Source organism: Buteo buteo, chromosome 19, assembly GCF_964188355.1.
Source record: "Buteo buteo chromosome 19, bButBut1.hap1.1, whole genome shotgun sequence".
In the NCBI taxonomy this organism is placed as follows: Eukaryota; Metazoa; Chordata; class Aves; order Accipitriformes; family Accipitridae; genus Buteo; species Buteo buteo.
Window position 1 is genome coordinate 23457373 of NC_134189.1, and position 24834 is coordinate 23482206.

Genomic DNA, 24834 nt, shown 5'->3' on the forward strand with positions numbered 1-24834 from the left:
GGATGTTCTCCTGTTGCAGCATAGGAGCTGTTCTTTTTGTGGGTGGAATGAAGAAATGACACAAAACTTACGTATGGCTGGGAAGAAAGCTAAAAGTCACCCTGAAAATCACTGAGTTATTCTGAGGAAATACGAAATGTCTTAAGAACGCTTTGTATTCCAGCAAATTACTTAAGAGTAATTCTTCATTGTAACAATATTAAAATGTAAACAGGTTGGGTTTGGGGGTTTTTTGCACAAGAAAAGTGTGTTCACTGCATGCCATAAGAACATTTAGGTAAAGAAATATGTTTTCTACTGAAGTAAGATTGAAATTGCTACTCAATAGTGCATTAAACAACAATAACAACCACGTATTTCCCAGGCGGCAAGAACCAAGCAACACAGAAACACGCCCAGCATCTTCTTCTTGGCTTCACACCATATTTTAGGCACGCATCAAATAGCTTGTACAACATATTTCTGCAGATCCCTAATTGGGGGTTGCCGTGGCGGCAGCATTTGACGCAGGGATGTCCAGTACTGAACTACGGTTCAGTTGTAACAAGCTGTCTTCAGGATTAGCTCCTCAAGCTGGCCGTGGGACATACCTCCAGGTCACCCTACGCTTGCTGTGGCTGCACGGTGGGGGAGTCAGCAAGGCTATGTTAGAAGAAAAGCGGCAGATATTCTTATTTTTTAGAGATGGCAGGTGTGCGATTTGCCTCTCAGTTAACATTAATGCTGGGCGGGAATGAAGGCAGGCCGGGCCGGACCCTAGGGCATGGCCACAGCCAGGCTCCTGGCCCCCCCTCCGGGCACCCAGTCTCCCCATCTTACCTCAGGGTCTTTCTCTATCTCCAGCCCCGCTTCCACCAGGTTGCGTTCATACTCCTCCCGCTGCAGCCGCTTCTCCTCCTCCAGGGCGTCCGGGGGACCGAGCTCGATCACCTCCAGCCCCGGCCGCTCTCGCGGGGCACGTCGGCCGTCATCCCGCCGCGGCAGCTCGGCACGGCCTTTCCCCATCCCTCCGTTCAACACCAGGGCCGAGGAGGCAGATCCGCGCGTCGGCTCCGGGGAGCCCGCGCCGGGCGGGTGCCGAGCAAGGCGGTTTCGGTAGTGGTAGGCTAAGACGTAGTCGACCTTTCTCTTGCTGTCCCTGAAATGCATGCCACTCGGGGACGCCTTGTCCACGGCCCCTCCTCGCGTCCCGTCCAGGTAATTGTTTATGATCTGGGGGAGAAGCACACGAGTCTCACAGACAAGAAAGCCCAAAAGCCCGGGAAGGCGGCAGGCCCGGGGTCCGTCTCCACACAAGGACGGAAAGCTGAGCAGAGTCAAACTTGGAGGTCAGCCAGGGCTAGGTGCGACCTACAGACACGCGCTGCAGACCAGATTAAGTCACGCTGACCTCCTCCGACCGTAAAAAAATGAGAGTGGCTAAAGATAGTGAGTGGCCTTATCCCAACACACGGGAGACCTACCTGACGGGCAGGTAACGAGGGACACGCGAACGCTGTCTCTGTCCTGTGCGTACACAGGCCATACAGGAGAAAACACCCGCGTTTTGAAATGGGATGGAGGAGTGAGAATAAGGATCACGTTACAGATCGGGAGATGAGAAAGGATGTGCTGCGGAGCAGGGCAGGGGAGGGAAGCAAAAAAACTGTGTGCAGGAAGAAAGGGAAGAAACTGATCTGAGCTAGAATGGGAGAAATATCCTCAATGTAGTACAAGGCCAAGAACCATAGGGCTGGACAGAAATGCTTTGGAAAATACCAGGGATTAGAGAGGATGTGCCCTGTGCATGGCTAACTGCTGGCTGACCTGTGTTTTAACATATTATGAAAAGACTATGTGAATGACCAGTAACACTGCAAAAGGAAATCAATGACTAAAATAATTCAAATTGCCTCTGTTGGGCTCGGTTTCCCCCTCGGACCGTCCCTGCCTCCTTGTCTCTACTCTCCGAACCCTTTTGGGGTCAAGCTGCTCCAGTACTAACCCCCGCCATCGCACCCCAGCCTGGACGGCAATCCTGCAGCACCCGTGTTGAACTCTGATACCAAATGTAAGGCATTCATTTTCACTTCTCGTTCACTAAGATAGCCCATAAGTTTTCCAAAACTGTTACTGACCACCTTTTCCAGCTCAGTGCTGTAGCTTAAAACCCTTCACAGAGCTGTCTACAGTGTCATTCATTAGAGTGACACCAGCCCTCCAGTGACTGGGGAACGAGATACAAGCAAACAAATAGGGTCAACCTGATCCGGAGTAATCAGCCCATAACCTAATTCCAGACATTTATGATTCCCATAGGTGGCTATACATGCAAAATTTTGACAGGTACCAAATACAGATTTCTTTCTCTCCCTACCTCCCCTTCCATTACATGCACTGGTAGCCCTGAATGCAAAGTTAACCAAGCATGCTATATGGCAATTTTCTTGTTTGTTAACACAGCACAAATTTTTGAAGGTATTATATAAATGTGCATGTTATTATACACCCCAACATCTCCCAAATTCTTGGTTTTTATTGCTTTTCTTCACTTAGTTTCCCACAAAGTAGCTTTCAGTCACCACATCACTAAATAAATCTTGGGTTTATATGTATACTACATCCTTCATTCTTTCAGGAAATTATCACCAAATAATCTGTTCCGCACATTACACTTATCACACACTTTACGTGTAAAGTGTCTATATAGTCCCTTTAGGCATATCTAAACTTAAACTCAGCACTATATTCTGGCAGAATATAAAACTGCTTGGGAGACAGAATTTTATTGCAATTCCCCATTTCCTAGTTAGATACATTTTCATGTAGTACTCACAGGCAGTCCATGCAAACCTTTTGGATCCATCTCTCCCATGGTGAAGAAAAACCCGTTGCAGATTTCTAGTCTCCTTTTCAGAGACTTTCACGCTATACAGCGCAGAAGTAATGATGCCACCACCACCAGGTCACTGGCACAATGGAATGCATTAGCCGACTCTAGAGAAGATGAGCTCTAAGCATCCTCTCCTCCCTTACTGGCGAGTGTGGGCAGAAATTAGAAGCACAAACAAAATGCGAGAGAGGGAAGAAGGAGGTTGGAGAACATGAAAAATCACTAAGAGGTTTTCCTGTTTATTAGTGTGCAGAGCCAGCTGCCACGTCCCAGCCACCTGAGAGAGCACCATGGCAACATTTGGTGTTGCTGGAGTTACACAGAGTAGGATGAGGAGATACAACAACGCTTCTCTCTCCCTCCCTCTCTGTTGACTCTTTTCCTCACTCTTGGCAGCTAAGTACCATCCCCATTATTATGGGTGCCTATTGCACAGAAAACAAATAAAAATTCCAACAGATTTCAGTAAGGACATTTTCTGGCCCTAAATTTGCACTGCTTTCCTCACCATGTGACATTCTGGCACAAGAAGACCTTATTAGGGAGGAATACAAATAAGTTGCAATTCCCAAAATGTCACTGAAGGGACTATCAAGATCTTTCCTCCCCTCTCATAGCTATTGTAAAAGTCAGAATCAGTGATTTAAATTACCATCTCCAGTCCCACATTCATTGTTTCTTGACATTTCCAAGACAAGTAGCCAGCACACCAAGCGATAAGAAAATGGGAAGGTAGAATCAGCATTTAGTGACAATTTTATTCTAGTCCTCTCATAGCCAATACATCACTACAAACATAGCCCAAGAGGTGTCTCCTCTAACAACAGCTCTGCTCTGAAGACTGCAGCCATGCTACACTTCCACTTTCCAATCCAGCCCACACTAACACCTGGGAACGTGCTGGCCCAGGGTTTGCACAGGGATGGCTAATTTAGTCATCAGCTTGCAGATCTTTTCCTACACTACGGGTAATAGCAACCCCCTATTCCTGCTCTGAAGGATTTTAGCTAAAGTAAATAATTAAGAATGCTTGGTGAGACTACTACAGTGGTAATTAGTTCTTGCTGTACACTAAGAGAGCCTACTGAACTACCTAAGGCTGTAGTATCAGTCTACTTGCATAGTTACTTTTCCCAATACAGTGTGGATTTGCCTAACAAGCAGGAAGAGGGTGCACCGTGCTCTGCTCACCCTGCTTCAAGCCTCTTCCTCATCTCAAAGGCATTAGAAGTAAGTCAATGAACATAAAATCCTACTTACAGAACTGCTGAAGGACTCCATGCAGCTTGGTGCTTCAAAAGCTCCATTGACCCTGCTGCTGTGCAAGGAAGTCCGGTTTTGAGGAATAGTCAGGTATTTGCTGTTGTAGGCTGAAAAAGCGTCCCTTGCTGATTTGACTGTCTTCTGTCCATTCAGAGTTGGGTGTGAGGAGGCTAAAGGAAAGTCTGAGAATAAGAGATAAGTATTGTTATATAAAGCAGGTTTTGTGCAGGTAGTTTCCTAAAGGAATGGGAAATACTGCAGTTAATAGGCACTATTCAACTTCAGATGCTGCGCTTCAGTAAATAGAGAGGGGTGCATACAACTGCAGAGGAACAACAGGTACTTTTACCTGGGTGAACTGCTGGGGAAGGGGGACCAGTGATACAACACTGTGCTTAGCTCAGCACCACCCCAGTTGGTCAACAGCATTTGTACTCCTGCACTTCAGCCACGAGGTTAGGAGCTGGCATGTCTCTGCTTTGCAGCTAACTAAGAAACCCCCAGGATGTGAGCAAGCTGCGTGGCTTCGGTGTCTGCGCCCTGGCTCTCTGGGTGCAGTGTTCATGCCAGGTGGAAGCCAAATGACCGCAAACGAACTGAGTCACCTTTGCTTATGGCTTCCAATTAAGCCTGAAATGGACTGTGTTTCAGTTCTAGTGTGATGTGAACAAATCTAGTGGTACAGATCAGGTAGAGATACAAACTTTTGGCTAACAGTCATTCTCCACTGAGAACTTTTGGACATGTAATGGTGGGAAATTCTCATAAAGCACATCTAAGTTTACACCTACATGTTTTGGCTTGAGGGACTAATGTCTTGAACCCTTTAGTTTTAGATGTGTTCCCCATCGCTTGTATTGACAAATTACACAGTCACAATGCAGAATAACAGAGGTTCTGGAGAGGGTGGGGAGCTACATGTCACTCCCTGTTCACCACCACCAGTAAGCTATATCTCTGCCATAGAGCAGGGTACAGCAACAACAGAATATGAGAAGAGTGCTTGGTCATGGGTAGGAAATGCAGAAAGTCAATCCCATACAGGCAGCAGCACAGTGAAAAAATGATGATAAAAAGTAATGGGTACAGAAACTGTTTTGACATGTAAATGTTTCATACTCTTTCCCCCTCTAGTGGTGCCATAACTGAAATGGGGTTAATCGATCTTTACCCACAGTTACTCTGAGAAGCTTATTGGGGTGAAAAATTATGGCTTGGTCCTTCAATCGTTAGTGGTTTCTACCAGAGAGAAGACATCTACCCACATAGTTAGCCCTGCTACCACTAAAGAGACAAAGCACCATGCCTCTCCAGTCAGGATTTTTCTCTTGCCCAGGAAGAAGAAATAACTGGAACATTCATCAGCTCCCATATCCAGGGAGACACTACATCCATAGTTATCTCTTCTTGCCTTCTTACTAGGCAATCCTGGTAATGCTTCAGTTCTCTTCTCTCACCTTCACCTTCTGTCTAAGGAAACAAGACGCTTCAAGAGCACAGTGTAGTTACTTCCCAGTCTGCAAGGAACTGCCTTATGAGATTTGCTGCACTGTGTTATGAGAAAGTGATTTCATCTTCCTCTGCCACAATAAAGCGCTGGGAAAATTGAGCAGTTTCCACCACAACTTCCTCATGGTGATGGAGACAGGGGAAGAGGGAAGGCAGGAACAGTGTTTCTCCCACATTGCTGAAACAGCCAACTGGTGGCAGAAATACCTTGCATTGCATCTCAAAAGACAGAGCATTGAAGGAGGTGGCTGTATACAGAAAACCTATAGAGTTGTGCAGTGATCATCGTCTTCAAATAATTAAAGGAAAATCCAAAAGGATCCATTCTTACAGACAGTGATAGGAAAACTTTGTCTCTCTCTTTTTCTTTCTTTCTTTTTTTTTTTTTTTCCTGGGGAGGGTGTATTGCTAAAATCTGCAAGTCATATTTCCCCCTTATTTAATTGAATCCTTTTTTTTTTTCAAGAGTCCAAGGCAGACATTGTGTCCTACTGCTAATCTTCTATGCCCTCTACACAGGCTGAATCTACTTACCCACAATTACATGCTGAAAGAAGAGCCAGTAAAATGCTAAAGAATGAAATGTGCAGACCTTACCCCTAAATGTTATGATTATTCTTATGTTTCCTATCAATAATAGATTAGGGTCCTGCAGCGCTTGAACAGTACAGTAGATTGACTCACCAGTCTTCCTTTTCTGATGTCTCAAGGAGACTTGCACTTGGTTTACTTTAATGAAGCACATAATGATGCCACAAGGGAAACTCCAAGGAAAATAATTAATAAGGGAAGGTTTCATTCCCAAAGGCTACACACAGTGTTTCTCCAGTGTTTTCAGACTAAGGCTGGGATATCTCACAAGACCTTTGCACAGTTAAAGACCTTTTTTTCTTCCCAGTCTTTTTAAGTGAGCCTAGGAAAAAAATCTGCAGTTCATTTATAATAAAATGATTTCATTTCCATTATGCTTCCCAACCTTCAGAATCTGTGTCACGAACCTGAGGTTAACACTGGTAAGCAGGTGAGGCAGGCAGAGACTTCCAGTCAGAATAAGTTTTTTGATGGGAATGCAATTTCCATGTCTGAATTTGGAAGACTCCTGTTCTCCCAAAAGCTTTTCATCTTCCCAAATCAAACAGACTGAACCAAAACATTTTGTTCTGAATGAGTTCCACATTTGACAGTGCTTGCCTGTGGTACTGCAGCGCCTCAGGGGCTTCTGCTTCAGATGCTGCCTGACCTCATTCTACCCTGTAAGCCTTTACGACATCTGGCCTTACATGTTCTCATTCTGTAAATATTCTAGAGGAATTAGTATCGATAGAAACAAGCTGTATGTATATGTATGTGCATATATATATAAATTTTTACACATGCACACATGCATAGCTTTGGTACGTATATATATCCCCAGAGAACAGCAATAGAGAGAATCTTGAATTCAACCTGGAAAGCAAATGTTCAAGAGCTACACTTATTCTAGAAAAATAGCCTGGGAGCCATCCCTCCAGTCAAACTTCTTTAAGTTGTAAATGGCTTCCAAGGACAAGGTACCTCCAGCACAGAGATCAGTGACCAGCTCTAGTTCCAGCACCAATTCACAGCCAGTAATCGTCTACTTGTTCGCTCAGTCTCTCCACACTCCTTTGCTTTGCTTTTTTGTAAACTTAAGGGTTGGCTGCGTGTGCACCAGTTGACCTCACCATTTGAGTTTCCAATTCCTTGTCTAAAGTGCAATGATGAAGAAGTTGCACATCCTGCCAAAAGTGGAAGGACTGAGAGGGTGTATTAAAGGACCATACTGCTTATGAAATATGCATTAAGGGAGTCTACCTAATTAGGAGCTCCGTATTAAATCCTGAGTAACAGCCAATTATCCAATCTGAGTGGTCCAGATGGTCAGATTATCATAGGCACAACTACTCGCAGAACACACTGTAAATGGTTTGGCCACCCAGGGCACACACACTGGCCTGCTTTCATTTATCTTCCTCTGTTTCCAGTTAAGTATCAGAAATGGGCTGCATTTCTGAAAGACACCGCAGTCAGAAGGGTACCTATACTCACACAGACTCCTCTGCAAGGCTGTTCAAAACATCTGCAATTTAGGAGCATTGTTTGGCAGACTTGTTATTCCTTCCACCCCCCAAGTAGGTATGAAAAAGAACTACTAGAATTTAATGTTTCTATATAGCTTGACTCAAACATAACTTCTTTAAAGGAGATACATATAAATAAAAAGATATACCATGGTTATACACATGTTCTTTAGGTTCCCCATGAGGCTAATGACTTGTCAGTTCTGAACATGCATATTTAGAGTTTCTGATTTCAATACAGCCAGTCACGCCTGTATAAGTATGCAAGTATTTTCATCGCACTGCAGTTTTCTTTTTTAAGCTGCCACCCCTTGTCTCCTCAAAATATGGCTTATTATTTAATATTTCAATTAAAGAGTTTCAGACACAAGGAAATGTATGTTAATTAAATAAGCCTTGGTCAAGCTTAAAGGAAACAGGCCACCAGAGGAAATGTCTAGGAATAAATTTTTACGTAGGAAATCCATTCTTTATTCAATATTATTTGAAGGAAAAGGTCCAGTATGTTTCATTAAAGATAATTTAGATAAGTGCAGTGTTCTCAAACTCCTTATCTGAATAAAAGAAAGATAAAGTTTGACCATTAAATTTCAGAAATGTGATATTTCTTTCTTCAGGATGGTTTAAGAACTATTTAGATGTTTAGTCCTCTACTACTTAAGTGCTTCTACTAAAATCAGTCCCATAACTAAAGTCAGCATTAGGCAGTCCTCTCTATAAAGAGTATTTCTTCTCTGATTATATTAGGGAGGCTGGGAAGGAAAGGGGAATCAGTGTTATGTACGGCCAAATGTAAAGGGACACAACTGAGATACTGAGTCCTACCCAAGAGATTCTCCTGGTCCCAGAGGGTCAGGATGTGGTGGTTCAAGCTGAATGCTGGAACAGGGTCCAGGCAGGCAGATGCACCCAGACTGTCAAAGGCATTAGCCAGGACTTCTCATAGCTGGTTTTGCCCTTCATCTGCAGTCTGAGAGGTGCTGTATGAGCACTCAAACCGCAGGCTGCAAATTTGGATCTCTGGTCTCTTGGTGGAAACTCAGCTGTGGGGTAACAGATAGGAAGTGGCAAAACTGAAAAAAATGATGTTTTCTGCTTCTAGGTCCCCTTCTTCCTCCCTTTGGTTGCATCCCCCTTTTCGTCCCCCAGGAGGCCTGCTAGCCCAGGGCATATGGCTGGGACAGTGTGACAAAGATGGAAAGTAGAGAGGGAATTGTGTGGGGCAGTGCTGCCCACCTCAAGCCTTAGCAATACTGTTCCATCTCTGATCTTGTCTTAACTCTTGTTACTTCCTCCAAGCCACACCTATACTTCTACTTCCCAGAAGCATCCTCTAAGATCTTCCTCTCCATGATAAACATCATACCCTCTAATCTGAAATTTGCTTTCATTTCTGCCATGCTGCATTAAAGAGCATTAGAACAATCCAAAAAGCCTTGTCTGTCTTTAATTCCTATGATTCCTAAAAGGCACTAATGGTAGCATTGAAGACACAGTGGAGGAAATCACACTCTGCTGTAGCTGTGTTGAGTTTGGTGGAGCTGTGCGGAAGAAGTAATTCTGGCACAACGTGAGCTTCTTCCCGTATCACCATGCACTTTGAGACTATAGTGATTTAGGAAGCCGTTAACACGCAGTAAACAGAGCAACTTGTCTGGCCCTTTGTGTGAATGCATATTCACTGATTCTTTAAAGCCAGAGTTACTGGCACAAAGGATAATAACAATCCTCGTACAGTCATTTTAGGGAAAAGGAGGCCTACGGCCGTCTGCTCCATGGGGAAATGTGAGCCTGGAGCACCTGATAGAGCAGAGCAGCGAGTGACCCCGCTGACAGGGAGCCCAGACGCAGAGCAGTGAGTCCAGGTGAGGATCGGGGCTGGAGACAGCGATCGGGGTCGGACACAGCTCAGTGATCCCCCAGCAAGGCAGCAGTGATAAGGCAGGTCCGAGGTCAAGCCGGGAAGTCCAGCCGCTGGGTCCGGGTCTGGGCCAGACCAGCAAAAGTCGGAGACTGGGCGCAGATGTAGCTGCTGCTCAGCTGCGATGTAGCACAGGCAGGGGCGAGGGGAAAAGCCTCAGCTTAAAAGCAGTTCCCAAGGGAAAGGAGAGCAGGCCCTCACTTCTAGCTTTCTTCATAGCAGCTCTGGTCGGTGAAGGAGCTGGCCTTCTAAATTCTTGAACATGGCCAACTAAATGCCTAGAAGGGGGATGCACCCTGGGCCCTGACAATCTGTCCCTGAACTGCTGCCAGAAACAACAGCGTTGCAGCATCTCAAACAGACAGGACCAGGCAAGGGGGAGCATGGCCCCTTGCTGCCTTTGACTGGCCTCAATAACTATGGTCACAGACACAAATGTAAAAAAACTGTGGTTGTGCTCCTCTGGTAGCCCCTTGTAGACAGGAGCCCTCACCTCCAGCCTTAGGGGCAGGAGGAACGCACCTGAGTTAAGTGAGATGCTCACTCACCTCTGGCACATGGCACAAACCAGAGAGTCTCTTAAAAGGTGGAAGACTACGAGCCTGAACGGTCAAGAATGAAGGAAACAGAGTAGAGCTGTGGAGATAGACGTGGGAACCATATGGTATAAAAGAAAAACCTGGGCTGCCTTATGAATGTTTGCATTACCTGAAGGCTTAATAAAGCTATATCTACATAATTCAACCGTGTGTATAACTTTACAGATTCCCCTCCTAGTTTTTTTAATTCTACTCTACATGTAAAGATTACAGAAAGTACCTGATTTTTCTGACATAAAGTATATATCAGGACTAACTCCAACAGCGAAGGACCCGAGATAGAGAAAGGACACTGGAATAACTCAGCAAAGGTGAGCAGCAGACATTAAATCTAACGGCTCTTTGCACACTGTGGTCTGCTATACAAATAATTTTAGGAAGGGGACTGGATGGGAGAGTGCAAAAATAGCAAGATTGGGTAAGCTGCACAATAGTTCGGGCTCACAGCAGAGCTACGGCCCCAGAAACAATGAGATAATGTGGAAACAACCACAGAGCTTTTGACTGTAGCAGTAAAGTAATACTGACACAATATCAGCACTGAACGTTACTCTAAAGATGTACACTGGGAACTCAAACACAAAGGTTTTATGCACTGAGCAGATTTGTTCCTTGCGTATGGGAACTGAAAGCTCACTGCTGCACATTGTCTTCTGAAAAAGGATATTGCTCGCTCCCCCCAGTTGCATTGCAATAAGGCAAATACAGATGGAAACAGCAGAAGTCCAGCACAAGGCATTTGCTTAGTGATTGTCTTTTCCACATGGATCACAACACCGACCCACAGCTGCACTCCTGAGGCTTCAGAAGTGAACTCTGTGTGTTTTATCTCTGAGCTGTCTGTATGTAACCTGGGCCACAGATTTTTCTTTTATTTGTTTTTTTTTTTTTTAAACTATCCTGAAAGAAGACACAGAAGTCCTTTCAAAGTATTCCTTCCTCTGTTCCCCATCCCCTTTCTACCTATTCAACTTCATAGGCGGCAATTAACAATGAAGCAGAGAATAAACTTACCGGGTGTGTGTGTTTCCATGTTGCCTGGAGGTTTGGCTGGAAGTTGCATCAGTGCTAATAGGATGTGGCTACGCTGATCGTGTGCACAATCTGCTTCTGTACTGGCTTAAGTAGTGAACAGCACTAGCAGCTATTTCCATCCTGGCTTGATCCTGCTTTAAGCAAACCACAAACTGAAGCTAATTAGCAAGACCTTCTGTTTTGGTGATTAACCATCACAGAGGAAAGAGAGGGAAAAAGGCAAAACTCCCATGACCTGAGAGGCCATGGCAATTCTCTGCTGGAACTTCAGCATCTTGTCTTCGTGCTCCACAATGCCTCAACTAGGAATGTAACAACAGGCACATTTTGTCCTAACTCCCCAGAAGGCAGTGGACAGGGAGTGGGGGACAGGAAGAAAAAAAGCTAATGCAAAACCAGGGCTCTATAAAAGAGCCCGCTCTGTCCAAAAAAAAAATGTTATTCAAGGATTAGACTATCTTGAAGGTGGTTTCTGTGGGGAAGAGTGTCTTTATATCTGCAAAACTTTATAGTGCTTCCAGGTTGGAGGTAAGTGCAGAAACCTTTTTATAAGGCTCTATCTCAACTACTCAAGTTACCTTACTGCCTGGATGCAGCACTGTCATTCCTGCATGAAATATTCAGAGGATTATCTTGTAATCAACTGTCTAATCAGAACCAGTGATGGTTCCTGCTTAGCCTTCAACCTTACAATTTAAGCAGTGTATTGGGAAGAAAAGTTGTCGATGACTAATACCATCCAAGAACAGACTTTTGTTTGCTAATGATAATTGGAGGGAGGTGTAATTATTTGGAGTTCAAATCTTTTTCTTCTTTTGGCCTATTTATGACACTACAAGAGATTCTCTAGTGTGAGAGGAGGAAATAGATTTATTCAATGACTGAATAAAGTACAGTGCTTCTACTAGCTTGTGAATTAAGACTGCGCACTGTGCCATGACCGGCAAGAACAGGAGTTGTCTGTATCACTGAGAGATGTACTGATGCGCTGTGGCTAAGCTATCATAGATACTGAGTTTATACAGGGAGCAGTGTGGCTGTTGTGTCCCAAAACTTGGGCTGGGTGCTGTAAAACTTTCCCAGCAAGGCTAAGAAATACACGTGCTGCTTTCAACTCTGGACAAATTGTCACTAGGTAGTTGTGCTTTTAATGAAACAGCTATAGGCAGACCAAAAAGAATGAGATTAAATTAGATTACTGTGTTCATCTGTTTACTTCGGCTCAACTGAAGTGCCACACAAGGAATTTTGTGTGTAAACTACACTCATGTTATATGCCTGATTTTACCTAAAAGGAAGAGGGGTCAGGACCCCTGACTCCATCTTGAACAGCATTATACAGGTCAGTCAAACTTTTCTGCACTACAATTTACTCCTGATAAAAGGGGAAAAGTGATGATTAGAATCTTTCTTTGTGCATACAGGGAAGACAAGTACATTAAATATTACAGAATACTTTTTTAAACACTTGCTTTAGTATTCACATAGAATAATGTCTTCAGATAGGAAAAGTTGAATCACGCTACTCTTCTTAGTCCCTCCTTTGGAATGGCATTTCCTAACTTCTAAGTAATGTATCAACAGGTATCAAATACTTGTTCTTCTTACCCTGCTAGTATCTTTTGTTAATCTCAGAACTTCATTTAGAAACTGCCTTCAGTTACAAAGCAGGGAACAACCTGAATGCCATATCTTCTGGACTGACTAATCTAAAAACTATTAGATCACAGAAATATTAAAAAAAAATGTTAAAAAAAAAAGTTTTTCTCAGTTGCTGTGTCTAAGCTCTGTAGCGGAGGGATGCTACTTCCTACAGGCTTTGGTTTGCACACTAGCCTATGTATACAAGTTTTGAGGTGGTGTGCCTGTAATTTTTTTTATTGCATAACCACCCCATCCATTTGAACAAATGAATTGCTCTTTGCTTGATCACTTTGCTGAAACGCCCACAGTTAGAGATCTCAATGTACTTTATGCTTACTTGGTACAGCGCAATAGTGCAATCACATGGAGCTCCTGGCAACTTTTTGCGTACAAAGTGGGATCAGAGAATACTGCAAGGGAAGCAACTGTTGAACTGCTTTTTGCCTTGATGTTTTATAACCAATTAATCTGTTCCCTGTATAGAAAGCAATCCTACTGCTTTGTATACACTTATATCTGGGAGTGGGAATGAAAACTTGCTGAAAATTATGCTATTTTAAATCCACATTGCATAATGCACCAACTAAATGCTAAAGCAGAAAGGCATACCCACTAATTTTGGAATAGTATAGGAATGTAGAGCCAGGTCCTGCTGGGATCCCTGTGGACATAAAGCTCTGCCTGCACAGGTTCAAATTACTAGCTCCTATAAGCTATAAGGATGGGTCCATTACAGGTAACACAGCTAGCTCAGGTAATAAATAATATACACAGGAGGCAATATGATAGGAAGCAATATCCAGCTGGTTAAAATGGAACTGGGTCTGTAGTCTATTTTTAAGAACACTTTCCAATGGAGAAAATCATATCTTGGCATCACGGTGTTTCCTGAGGTACCTAGATATGGTGTTAGTTGAGAATACAGAGCTGCAACAAATAATACCAATATACCAGATTGTGTTTCACCTGCCGTAGAGGAGTGGTGCTTGCAAGTCTGTAAAAGTTAGCAGAGAGATTAGATGCTTTTAATAATTAAGAAGTTATATAAGACTCCTCCCCAAATCCATTTAACTTTCCTGTAAATCTATCCTGTAAAACACTCAACAATCCAGCTGGTCTTCTGAAGTGGTGGGACGCATTCTAAATCATTGGTGGAAAGGCAAAGACTAAGATATCGCAAAACCATCAATGTTCACAAGCAGTATGTAGAAGTTGAAAAACAGTGTCCCTCAAAGCCTGGATTCTGCTGGTGAAGGTCAATGGAGCTGTCTGACGGCAACACTACTGCTCTTAGAGTACGTAGCTCTCTACTAAGCGGGTACTTGGTTATAGGCTTGATTATGTTCTTCACTTCTGCCAGGAAAGAATGCTTCTGCAAATAGCAGAGTTGCACTAAATGAAACTGGGCTGTGTGAAAGGCAATCGAATCCTGCGTGGAGGAACTCCGAGCCCATTGCCTTACTGGCACCACTAAAGCCTTAGACAAAAGACAGCTCTTTTGGGGCAGGCTGCCTGAAAAAGTTTGGTTCTCATGCCAGCAGGTCAAGGCCAGGAATTTATGTACCTTCTCAGTCTGTTAAGGGAGATGTTATAATATCCCACTCCTCTTGCTCTTTCCCGCTTGCCTGTTTCTATGACAGGATTTTCAATGAAGCAGCTCGTTCTGGCCTTGAGTGCAACAGGGCCTCGTCTTTGCTTGGAATACATAGGTACTAGCCAGACCTAAATAATAACATATAGACCATACAGAAGTCCACAGAACTCTATTCTGTAAGAAAAAACAATAAGTTCTCATGGGATGTATTACGCACCCACTTTAGTCCATACACTGGCATGGATGCCTGAAAGCAAAATTGCAACCAAGGAAGGTGAAGAAAAGCCACATAGTACAGGACATATTCTTGAACCGGTTTATACTGGTCTTAATACATTTCTGTTTATCCAGTTACACTGAGCTACCTTTGCTACGAGTTTGATCCTATAACCAAGCAGTTTTCCAATAAATAATCTGGAACTCCTCAGGAAAAAATAGTAAATGCCCTAGTCTGAAAGCTAGTATCTTTAGTCTGTTTCTCTCCTGAGACACTTAGATCCACAAGATTTTTCTTGTTAATTGAGGTAGAAGTGATGAAAGAAGGAATACTTGCCTGTTTGTTGGACAGAACCGTCCATCCACTTTGTTGCTGGTGGAAAATACTAGCTGTGCATGTCTGCCTTGCAGAAGTTCCAGAAGACTCTGGCTCCATTTCTGCCCCTGTGGATGCTCCTTTGTGTCCTCCCCATGCCGATAAGCTGGTGCCCGACTCATACAATTATCTGATTAGAAGACCTGTCTGCAGCCATGAAGCCTTAGGCTGCAATCCTGTCAGCTTTCACGAGCTAAGAAAGGTCAGTCTGGGTGAGGGCAGCGATGGAAACAAAGGGGCAGCCCAGCGACGGTAAGGGGAAGAGCAAGACATTGCCTTTTACCCCGATCCACTCCTTTTTTCTGGTCTTCTGTGGTGTTGCAGGCTGCTGTCCCAGTAGTTGCTTATTTATCGCTTCAGATGAGCTGCTGTGCAGTTGATTACCTGGATGACCCAAATCCATCTGTCATGGAGCTTAATATCTGGAGCCAGCTACATCAAGGAACTAGCATAAGGGTGGAGGAAAACTGGTGACAGAGATCTACTGCAGTAAGTGGGGCTGGTGCCAATTAAAACTTGCTTTCTCTCCCTGGGGTTATTGTGGTCCCATAGCAGAAGAAACGGTGATGCATAAAAGGCCTGCACTTCTAGCACTGTCCAGCAATAGAGGATGTTTTGAATGAATAATAAGGGGAAAAAGGGCCTACAATTCAATATGTGTTGAATCCACAGCTGAATGGTAAAAGAGAAGAAGCAGGGATCTGCCTGGTTCCTCTCAAAAAGGAATACAACTTGCTTTTTTAGTTGAAAGCACAGAGGGAGTTTTGTCTGCTCCCAAAGGGAGCCATTCATGCAGATGGGGAGGTGTTTTGACCTGTTTAGTCATGTGGCATTGGCATTCATGTGAGGAGCAATAGCTCTTCATCTCTAAACCTTCCTCCCCATGATCCAGGGGCAATGGTGACAATGTCCTCTGAAACGCCTTCCATCTCTACAGCTGCCAACCTGTCACGGTTTAACCCCAGCCAGCAACTAAGCACCACGCAGCCGCTCACTCACTCCCCCACATTGGGATGGGGGAGAGAATCAGAAGGGTAAAAGTGAGAAAATTCATGGGCTGGGGTAGAGACAGTTGAATAGGTAAAGCAAAAGCCATACACACAAGTAAAGCAGAAGAAGGAATCCATTCCCCACTTCCCATGGGCAGGCAGGTGTTCAGCCATCCCCAGGACAGCAGGGCTCCATCACGCTAAGTAACGGTCACTTGGGAAGACAAACACCATCACTCCAAACATTCCCCCTTCCTTCTTCTTCCCCCAGTTTTATATACTGAGCATGACGTCCTATGGTCTGGAATCTCCCTCAGGTCAGTTGGGGTCAGCTGTCCCGGCTGTGTCCCCTCCCAACTCCTCGTGCCCCCCCCAGCCTCCTCGCTGGTGGGGCGAGAAGCAGCAAAGCCCTTGGCTCTGGGTAAGCCCTGCTCAGCAGTAGTGAAAACATCCCTGGGTTATCAACACTGTTTTCAGCACAAATCCAAAACATAGTCCCATACCAGCCACTATGAAGAAAATTAACTCTATCCCAGCCAAAACCAGCACAGAACCAAAAACTGCACAAGGATAATCTGATTTCCTGACCTTTTCTGCTAGGCTTCTCAGGAGCACTCTTACCCTTCAGGACTTCTATATATACTTTTCACTAGTTCAAGAACATTTCCGCTAGAGCTTTCCTTTTTCACCCATAACCTATTCCTAAGCCTTAGTGATTCTGCCACAAACATATGGAAAGTTTGGGGTTGCTTTTTTTTTTACTGCACCTCCTATATCTGGTTTATATATATTATTTAAAAAAAAAAAGTTAATTCAATGAGAAGTTTAAATAGTTCTTGACTTTCAAAAATGCAAATGGAATGAACAGTTTTCCCTCTCTCATATTTTTGAGAAATTAGTACTTCCCAGTGAAACTGCCTGACTGGCACTAGATTCCACCAGGATCAACAATCCTCTGGAAGAATCTTTTGTCTTCTGTGGCCTGACCAGACCAAGTGGAATTTAAACCCTGCTAAATGTAGCCATGGCAGCAGTAACTAAATTAAACTTGACACTGACAATTCTGCATTTGAAAGAAATCTAACGTTTGTAGCTAATGCAACAGATGAAGTTCTGGTATCTGTAAATAAGGGAGATTACTGATCAGCTTTGTCTTCAAGTTGGTCTGTGGAAGTGCTGAAGTAAATAGGTAAGAGCTGTCCCTCAGCCCCTTCACAAGTACTGAGGACTTGCAGAAGTTACACAGCCTGTCCTCAGCACACAGTTTCTCTGCATTCAGCTTCTGGAGGAATATGTATATGCATTGCAGAAAGATATTTGGTTGCCTGAGCCATAACCAGTATTGTTTGTGTACCAAGAACATTACCCTCTTTCTATGAAGTCTTATGCCATAATTACTGTACTCCCTGGCTGGAGGGAAAAAAAAAAGAGCAAAAACCTTAAAGTCCGCAGTGTGTCACTAAAGTCTGAAGAGGGGCACGCAAGTGTAATGTCTCTGAAGACAATGCTAAGTGCTTTGGGATATGTTCTTTAAGTAGAAGCAACTGTTTCTGTTACTGTGTTGTGGTTTGCCTTTTTTTGTTGTTTTTTTTAATAATGTGGATTATTTTCCATGGTGAAGGTGAAAGGGAACAATACAATCTGCAATATCTCTTCTATAAACCACCCCAAGAATAATCAGAAAATGCTCCGTTGTGCTAGTAAGTTTTATTGTTTGCTATGTTGATAGAATTTGTTAGTCAGGATTCTACGGGGTAAAACGGTCTACAGAGAGAAAATGAGGCTTGCACTGTAAAGTTCCTTCATCATAAAACTTGAGATTAAACAACAGGGCTTCTGGGAAATATTCAGTCTGTACAATTCCGAGAATAGCATTCACACTGAGAGGCAGAAGGGATGTAATGCTGCACCACCGTCCCATTGGCACACCGGAGGGGGATCGTGACTATGGTGGTTTGGGTGGCTCTACAGCAGCTGCACAGGTCTTCCCATTTCCCTGTCTCAGCAGAGTATCTGGTGTTGCTTCTGCACTTGCCCTAAATGGAAAGAAGAGATACCAAGTTTGAGCAGTGCCAGACCTCAGCGCAATCAGAATCCAGGTTCTTCCCTTCAAAACAGCCATGGATGACTTCGCCTGGAGTTCAGTGCTCTGCTGTAAACCACAGACTCCGGTGTCTGATTCCAGTGTGGGGTGCTGGTCAAAGAGTAATGTCTCATGAGCATAAGTATAGCAAAGGAGAGGTGAAGGAACCAGTCACCCAAATTAAGCCTATAATTTAAAATATCATAGGTGATGTCCAGGGCTATTGTCTTGGCTTCTAAGCACATATGGTTATCGTCTCAGTGGTAAGATCATGCATTCAGGAAGTGCTTTAGCCCAAATTTTGCAAGCTACACATCCATTGTTGTCCTGCTGGTTGTTATTTTTCCTTGTTCTACTTGTCTGTCCACTTTACTAATTCAGACCGAGCCATCAATGCCTGTAGCTATATGCTTTCATGATGTAAAAACAAACAGCCCCACATCAAACTCTGTCAGAGTCCAGGGTTTTTTTGTGGCTCTGCACTCTTATTTCTGAAATTAATGCAAAAAAGTTTCATAGCATTATCAGAGAGAACTTTAGAAAAAACTGTACTCAATACCAGCTATAGCAGGAGTATTTAGTTTACTCAATATACGGCCAGATTCACAAAATAAAATCTGTACTTTTGCAGGGGAAACTTCAACACATATAACTTCATGGCTAAAGATCTGATTACCACTGACTTTGTGGACAGGACAAGAGGTCAAGAATTTTTTTTTTTTTTTTTTTTTAAATAAATAAAAGGTAAGTGGTTTTGTTGTTGTTAAAGCTTCTACTCATTAAGAATTGTGTAGAAAACGAAGGCCCTTTGCCAGGTAGCTATGTGAAAAGCCTGGGCATGTATGCTTTGAATACTTCTCTGCCCTGTTCTCATTCTTTTCCCAATAGCCATGGGAAAAATAGACACTCATTTTGCCTACTGCCTTAACTAAAGGGAACGCTCAAGGGACTGGGTGGAAGCACCTTCTTGACTTGACATCCTTCCATGCCATAATCTGGATTGTGTACAAGGGTTGTATACGATCCTTGTATGAATCATGGTTATCTCAGATTGAGCAATTGTCCTGCTACAACCCGGTCTGGGAAGAGAATGTCATCTTCAGTTCCCAGTCTCAGAGAGATGGGAATGTCCAGAAGGGAAGACATGCTCTTGTTTCAAATGGAGGTTGCTCTATAAGGTGTAAGCAGTGATGGGCAGGAAATTAAACTTTTAATCTGATTATGGAAGAAATGCACAAGATGTGCAGAACACAACAGCTTAGTGCGCGGACTAATGGAGAAGTCATAGAGCTTATAGAACACAGAGTCCAATCATAGCGCACAAGTTTAAATGTCTGTTAAAGTATCACACATCTAAATAACTATTTACACTTTCACAAATCAACTTCAGAGCCTGAAGAGGGATGGGCCTCTGATGGAAGCAAAGGAGAGGGGTATAAACAAAGCCTTTATGCCTTAGTGTACGTGCCTTTTTGCATGCTGCTTGAATAGGGAAAATTCAGAATCACCAAACTACTTTAGGAAATAAGCGCCAATGAGATTTACACTGTTTGAGTGAATTAATGAGAAGGACAGAAACTGAGGCACCACTTACTGAAGTGAAGCCATAGTGGAGGCAAAGGTTTCCCTTATGGAAGAGAGAAAGAGGGCAAGGGCAGGTCGTGGGGCGAGGGGATTGCTTTTGTTATTTACCTCACAATGAGAAATAGGCACTTCCTTTTCAGCCACACATCCATTGATATTCGTATACTGCAGTCTGGTACTCACTGGTCGACATTCCACTTCCACACCTACCAAATTAAAAAAAAGCGTTTGACAGTGCTGACAATTGGGTTTTTTTAACTCCCTTCCCCTTATTACTGAAATTGCTGTTATTGAGGTGTCATTACTGGTAAGATCCCTAGCGTGAGACTTCGGTGTGTCTCCCTAGAGTAATTAATGTAGAGCTGTGTGACTATATCACACTACAGCCCTAAATTTCCACTGGAGAGCAGGGTTTCCCTCATGTTTCTTTTCAATTGACTACTTTGTTTTAAAGTCACTTTGCCACCTAATGTCCGCCTTTTACCCGTTGGCTTCTGTATTGAATAACTCTCCTTCTAAAGACAGTTCAACAGTACATTGGGCAAGCAGGTGCACAGGAAAAACATGACACACATGGGAACCCCAATAACCTAATCGGAGAAACAGAGCACCCTGACCTGGCTATTCCTGGGGCTGTCACAGGACAGAGATCCCACTGTCTTGAGATGATGCCTTTCAGGATGAATCAGTAGGAGCAGCTCTCCAGCTCACCTTACAGACTGAGGTGGGTCACTGCCATCAAGACTCTGTGGGACTCCTTATGCTATGCTAGGGAGGAACATTTGGGGATTCTACAACGCTTACTTATCATGGGATTTTTAGGGGATGAACCAAAGGTGAGGGAAGAGAGGGATTAAGGTGGTTTGGTGAGGAACAAACATGGAAAAATGGATGGATAAAGGCGTAAAGGGGCCTGACTGCATGTTAAACTGCTGGTTCATACTTTTGTCTGACCTTGCCCTATGTTTGATCACTGCAGCCTGTCCTTTCTTCTTACTAAACTCCATTTCTAACTACTTGTACTGGGTGACAGACTCTCTGTTCTGTGTGGATGTGTATGTATGGAGGCATAGGTGCCAGCAAGTGGAATCAGACCACAGATCATAGGACCAGTAAGTCTAGGTTAGCAGGGATGCAGGACCAGTTACTGGACAGAGTGCCTAAAACCACCACAGACCTTCATCCTGATCAGCCAGAGGGGACATCAGGATGAGAATGTGGGTGCTCTGTTTGTGTTTGCCAGAGTACTGAGCGTTTCTCTGTGTGTATGTAAAAAATGTGTGTGTGCATGATGTATACATGTGTTTGCCTGTGTGCTTCTTGGGATACGTGCTCAGCCTCACTCTTGCCTGGACCTGTGGCAGCCTCACCTCTGTCGGCTCCTACATTTGACAATTCCTAACAGTCCTTGCACGTGTGGTGGATTTTGCAGAAAACTAACATGGCAAAAAGAAAAACTAGGGAAAAAAAATAAAATCAGAAAAATAATTCTGCAAAAATCTAACTTTGGGTCAATGGGAACTTTTCTACTGTCTTCAGTACATTATGAAATACACTTGGTTTTCAATACCTTTTGCTCTTAGTGTTAAGTGCATTCTCCCTGTTTTTTTCCATCTAACAAGAAATCCACACAGAAGGCAGTAGGCCTGGATTTGTTATGTGTGGAGGGTGCAAGCTCAGGGAATCTGCTGATCTCTCTTTGTAAGTGACATTGGTTTGCTATGATCTGTTAATTGTGGTAGTTGACAATGACTCTGCTCCTCTACTTTCGAAAGCAACCTTGCCATTAACATGCTCAAACACAGACTAATGCAGAATATTTTGTTCTGAACACTCTTGTCTGTTTTGGTCCACATCTAAAGACTTATGAAGGAGCTAATGCTTTTTTAAGTGGATATTTTATGCACTGCAAACAGCAGTTCTTTGTAGTGTTAATATAGTGCTATGCCTCTGTGTAAAGACAGACTCCTACTTTTACTCATTTCTAGCTCACCAATGGAATTTCTGTTTTTATCAGAATACTAGACTATTTTTTACATACTACACAGCAGGATTTTAGAGAGCTGAAGGAATTCAGCTGGCCACCTGCTTAACTAAGTAGATACATAAATTGAAGAGAAATGTATCCACCTTCCTACCAGCAAACATAGGTTTCGATACCTTTTGCATGGGAATCTTAGTACCAAATTGGCTCTGTGCATCGCTAAGGCTTTACGTTTCATTAAAAAAGAAAAAAAAAGGTTTGAAAAGTGTTTCTGGCTCCAGGGCTGGAACTGCCAGTTCTCTTCTAATGATTTCACCAATTCATTTGATAAAAATTGTCCACCTGGAAGGAATACACAATTGTGTCCACACAACTGAAAACCCCAAACAAAATAATTGTCATCAGACTCAACACAGCTTTATCACACTTTTGATCCTGACTTATTGACTTGTTCTCAAGTTACTTTACTACTCTCATTTACTTTTTTTTGTAGACTGTGCCTCCTTTCCAAAGGCAAGTGCTTGTAACTTCACAAGACATATATAATTGAGATCAAGAGGGAAAAGAGGTAAGAAGCAGAGATGCAAATTCTTTGTTAAGTGGGAAAATAAGGAATATCCTTTGCAAATAATCAAGTCCTTTGCTAGTACCACAAAAATCTAATGAGAAAATAAGCTTGTTCACTTATGTGCTCCTTCATACTTAAAACCTGGAACAATCCCCTCAGACACACTAACGAACTCCAAAGGCCAAGGCATAACATAGAAAGGGAAACTAGTTTCTTACACAACCTTTACTCAAAGCCACGTAGGACTTTACTGAACCAAAAGCATCACCCTGAACTGTGCTTTGAACTTGAGAGAACAAGTTCTTTGCCCAACTCTTTATGGTACTGAGGTGTCTGAAAGACAAACTCTCTCAATGCCTGGGAAGGCAATGTAACCTATATCTAAGTCTCTGTGTCCATGAGAAACTGATTATTCTCTTATCTGACTTTTAAGAATAACTAAATTACTCTGGTTTTACAGTAGCTTTGCCAAGCCTTGGTGTTCCCTGTAGAGTATGTAACAGACTGCATGTTGCTACTGAGTGCACTGGTGGAAAGATATAAATACAGAGGAGAGAGAAAGAGAGTTTGGTATCTAGAAGTATCTGTTTGATTCCAAGCTATGTGTTAATCACCATCCTTCAGTTGATAAACCATGGTTAGTTGGCTGGATGCAGTATGTTGGCTTTTTCCTTATGAAGGGCCCTGAACAGAGAAGTGACCAGGAATAGGACTGCGCTGTAATACATGACTTTTTAGTTTTGAGCTATATCCAAGCAAACATCAATGGGAATAAGGATTTGAAGGCCCATACAATATAGGCATTTTTAGGCACATGATATTTCACTTACACCACTTTGCTTTTGCTGCTGCAAAGAGGTATCACTTTTAAATCACTGTAACTGTAAAATATATGTATTGAGCTGTGCTCATCTGGAACTGGGTTTCTCCTCTCCTCAATTGCAGTGATAGGTATTCTCAATTAGCAGAGCCCACCACCCTTTTAAATCTTAAAAACTGTTTTTGTTAATAAATACTTCTCAGTATTCCTTACTTGAAGTCTGGTAGATTAACGCTCTCTTAACTAAGTTACCTGTTTGAGCCATTTGATGACAGTCTATCTCAATAGCTTTCTGATTTCTACTTCTCAAGCTGGAACTCAGTGATTATACAGACAGGTAATGGCTGCAAACTCTCTAGGAGTTAACGTCCTTCATCAGGGGTATTATTACAGCAGTCACTGTGCCAGTGTGGTGATGGGCTGCTATACTGGCCATCTTTTATTTATTAGCACATGCACAGAGGAAAAAAAGAAGAAAAAAAAAAGGACATAACACAGGCAAGATGTTGATGTTCTGACCTTAAAAGAGGTCAGAATATATCAGAATATCAATCTTCTCTTACTTTTTGTATTATGATTATTTTAAATGAGCTACAGTATTATTAATTTTTTACTTACAAAGGAGAAAACTGAGAGGTTGTCTGTTCACAAAAGCATCAGAGATTCATTTTAGAAATGAGAACCCAACCCTGCAATCTTTCCCTCATGTAAGCAAACCCTTTCTATGCTCACAGCCTGACTGACATTTGGATTATCTACACAAAGATGCATGAAATTAAGAGTTGCAGGACTGAGTCATAAACTGCCAAATTTAAGAGGCAGTCAGGCTGTTCAATAGGAATGCAACCTTTGACAAACATTTTCCCTCCCACTTTTTGGTTATAACATTATTGAAAACCAATCAATATTACATTACTGCCACCAGTTGTTTTTTTTGCTGAATTCATTTTAAGTTGATTGATTATTCATGAAGTGGTTGCCTCACATATTCAGTATCAGGTTATATGATTTGTCAACCTGTGCATGCAATACTGTTCCTGTTATCTTTAGATGAACAATAAAATAAAACAATCATAATTAACTTCTGTATAAAATGTGGAGAGTATCTATTTCTTGCAAAGCACTTGTGAATACTGTCAAAACACGTGTTCTAGTGGACAAAACATGACAGCAGTATACCAATCAGAGAGCGGACTTGTTCGATGGTTTATATTAACCACATTGCTTAGCTCTGTTTCATTAAACTGCATCTTATGCAAAACATAGCTCCTTACCCAATAGCTTACACTCTCTGCAATTTCCATACAAGACTTTTGGCTTATTTACTTACATGTGTCACAGCAGGTATTGCCAATTTTTGCAATTCTGCCCTAAAACAATAAAAAACAAACAAACAAACAAAACAACTTCTATTTTGGCACAAGTAATGCACATTTGTTCTGCTGGAAGAATACAAAGGGATGTTTAAAACAGGTTATTAGGCAAGCAAATTATATTTCTATATTGTACAAAAATATAAATCTACATTAGTAATCATCTCTCTATCCATTTTAAGGTTTTGAACTTATGATTGTATTTGTTGATAGCTGGTTGGAAATAATTGACTATATTAGCAAGTTCAACAGCTGAAAATACTGCTTTCACCTTATAGTAGGAGCTTTCTAAAGTAAAGACATTG

General features: G+C 42.7%; 2 protein-coding genes across 2 annotated transcripts in view; both read right to left on the reverse strand.

Annotated features, from left to right (window-relative positions):
• ANO2 (anoctamin 2) overlaps positions 1-11421 on the reverse strand; it is a 195529-nt gene extending 184108 nt beyond the window's left edge. Inside the window, exons 1-3 of the mRNA XM_075051673.1 lie at positions 11278-11421; positions 4133-4317; positions 820-1212 (exon numbers count right to left, since the gene is read on the reverse strand). Coding sequence (XP_074907774.1) covers positions 820-1212; positions 4133-4317; positions 11278-11326 — 627 coding nt within the window. The 5' untranslated portion in view covers positions 11327-11421. The remainder of the gene's footprint in view (positions 1-819; positions 1213-4132; positions 4318-11277) is intronic.
• A 6384-nt stretch (positions 11422-17805) lies between these two features.
• The window catches only part of VWF (von Willebrand factor), a 144782-nt gene continuing 137753 nt past the window's right edge, over positions 17806-24834 (reverse strand). Inside the window, exons 50-52 of the mRNA XM_075051674.1 lie at positions 24487-24526; positions 19893-19990; positions 17806-18153 (exon numbers count right to left, since the gene is read on the reverse strand). Of these exons, the coding sequence (XP_074907775.1) occupies positions 17965-18153; positions 19893-19990; positions 24487-24526 (327 nt within the window). The 3' untranslated portion in view covers positions 17806-17964. The remainder of the gene's footprint in view (positions 18154-19892; positions 19991-24486; positions 24527-24834) is intronic.